General features: G+C 47.6%; 1 protein-coding gene across 2 annotated transcripts in view; it reads left to right on the forward strand.

Moving 5' to 3' along the window:
* The window catches only part of sema3e (sema domain, immunoglobulin domain (Ig), short basic domain, secreted, (semaphorin) 3E), a 79,387-nt gene that overhangs the window by 43,066 nt on the left and 33,821 nt on the right, over positions 1-2,500 (forward strand). For both annotated transcript variants that reach the window (XM_063197291.1, XM_063197290.1), the window contains exon 6: positions 984-1,100. In XM_063197291.1, the coding sequence (XP_063053361.1) occupies positions 984-1,100 (117 nt within the window). The remainder of the gene's footprint in view (positions 1-983; positions 1,101-2,500) is intronic.

Here is a 2,500-nt window from a genome sequence, read left to right on the forward strand (position 1 = left end):
ATTAGGGGGTACTTGTGGCACAACTAAGAGGCTTAGAGGGTACGCGAGACAAAAAAGGTTGGGAAACACTGCGCTAAAGGGCTAATACAAACGTTAGCATGCGCTGGGTGGAGCTGGGTGCAGACGTCTCCGGAACTACGCCTGTGGAGGTGGCACTTTTATTGGCCTATTAATTTCAACTCGTGGCCAGAAGGCAGAAAGGGGGGAAACCACCAGCTCTCTTTGTGAATGCTTTATCGTTTCCCTTTCACAAGCTTCTTTCTGGGGGGAAAATAATTTGAGAAATTGTTACAGCAGCCCCCATCTGCGCTTTGCTATCTCTTTTCCTCTCCTTGTTGTGTAACAGTGACAGCCATAAAGATTACAGCACCTGGTTGCCTTTTATTGGCTTCCAAATGCTTCCAAATGGCTTTCACAATTAAATGGTTTTTCGAAATGTAGAATGTTACCATATTGATTAGGGGGTTGTCAATGAGTTTCTGTAATGTGCATCATATAATTATGCTACCCCCTAGTGGTGGTCCTTGGTAGTGATGGTACGAAGACTGGTATGAGTTAGATAAGGGGATGAGATTGCATTGATGTGTGTGTGTGTGTGTGTGTGTGTGTGTGTGTGTGTGTGTGTGTGTGTGTGTGTGTGTGTGTGTGTGTGTGTGTGTGTGTGTGTGTGTGTGTGTGTGTGTGTGTGTGTGTGTGTGTGTGTGTGTGTGTGTCTGTGTGTGTGTGTATGTGTGTGTGTGTGTGTGTGTGTGTGTGTGTGTGCGTGCGCGCATGCATGCGTGCGTCTGATAGAGAGAAAGAGAGAGAGAGAATGTGTGTGTGTGTGTGTGTGTGTGTGTGTGTGTGTGTGTGTGTGTGTGTGTGTGTGTGTGTGTGTGTGTGTGTGTGTGTGTGTGTGTGTGTGTGTGTGTGTGTGTGTACATGACAGGATGAGACTGTATTGACCATAATGTACTTGTATATGATTGGCTGTTTGTCTACAGGGGGACAGCTGTATGTGGGCCTATACACTGACTACTGGGAGAATGATGCGGCACTCTGTCGCCTAGGAAACCACAGCTACACCAGGACGGAGAGTTATGACCGACAGCAACTGAACGGTGAGGAGACATATTATGCACACACAAGTCCACTGACAGCTTTGCCCCACTTCCCCCCACCACGAAATGCACACGATGTAATAAGTACCCAATTTTGGGTCTTCTCCATGGGCCCAGGACAACTGACCCCTTTGTCCCCTCCTGTCGTCTTCCTTGTCCACACATGACACACTCCTCCTCACTGACCTATGCCAACACCCACCACATGCACACAAACAGAAGAAGACGGGCATGTACGTACAGTATACACACCTACTGACATGTGACAAGAACATCCAGTCATACACACTCACACTTTTACAGACACACAAGCACACACACACACGCACACGCACACGCACACGCACACGCACACGCACACGCACACACACTACACGTTGACAGACTCCCACACATGCAGTCAATCACCCAAACACATGGACACACCAATCACGGAAATCAATTTCCGAAAGAATGCACAACGCTGCGCTGTGCCTTCTAGCACAAACAGGGACTCGTCCTCCTTCCCGCTCAGCAATCAATATGCATAACTCCTGCAGAGAGAAAACGAAAGCTGCTGAGAGGAGAGCAGTCGGAGTTGCAGCCCAGACAAGACATCACTTTCTCAGCCCGGGCCTCAGTGAGAGAGAGAGAGAGAGAGAGAGAGTGGAGGAGAGAGCCAGTGTGTGTGTGTCACTGCTGTGTGTGTGTGTGCGTGAATGTGTGTGCGTGTGTGTGTGTGTGTGTGTGTGTGTGTGTGTGTGTGTGTGTGTGTGTGTGTGTGTGTGTGTGTGTGTGTGTGTGCGTGTGTGTGCGTGAATGTGTGCATGAGAGAGAGAGAGAGAGAGAGAGAGAGAGAGAGAGAGAGAGAGAGAGAGAGAGAAAGTTTGTGTGTGTGTGTGTGTGTGTGTGTGTGCATCTGTGTGCATGTGTTTACCTGAGTGTGCGACAGTGAGAGTGAGTGAGGGTGTGCTGTGCTGTGCACAGCCATGGCAGCAGATGGAGAGGAATCATTGCAGCATCAGAAGGCGCTCAGCAGCACGGAAACAACAACAACAACAACATCCCTCCACAGACCACACTCAGATAGGCTCACTCAGCCACATACATAGACACAGACACACATAGTAAAGAAGTAAGGATTTTCCCCCCAGTTCTTCTAGAATTTTACTTGAACACTCTATAGCTCCCATAGAAGTCTAGGTTAAAAATCTTGCAAAGTCCTTATGACATCATAATGAGAACTCAACATTTTGGCAAATTTCTAATCAGATACTGTATTTGTGATGGTACTCCTCAAAGGCCTTGAGTACCGATCAGAATTTTTTGGTTTCAGTTCCAGTTCCAGAACCTTCGTTTCGATGCCGGTTCCTGACGGTTATTTTATAAACACTGAGGATGACGAATTTAAAAAAAAAAAT

The sequence above is a fragment of the Engraulis encrasicolus genome, chromosome 4, assembly GCF_034702125.1.
Source record: "Engraulis encrasicolus isolate BLACKSEA-1 chromosome 4, IST_EnEncr_1.0, whole genome shotgun sequence".
Taxonomy (NCBI): domain Eukaryota; kingdom Metazoa; phylum Chordata; class Actinopteri; order Clupeiformes; family Engraulidae; genus Engraulis; species Engraulis encrasicolus.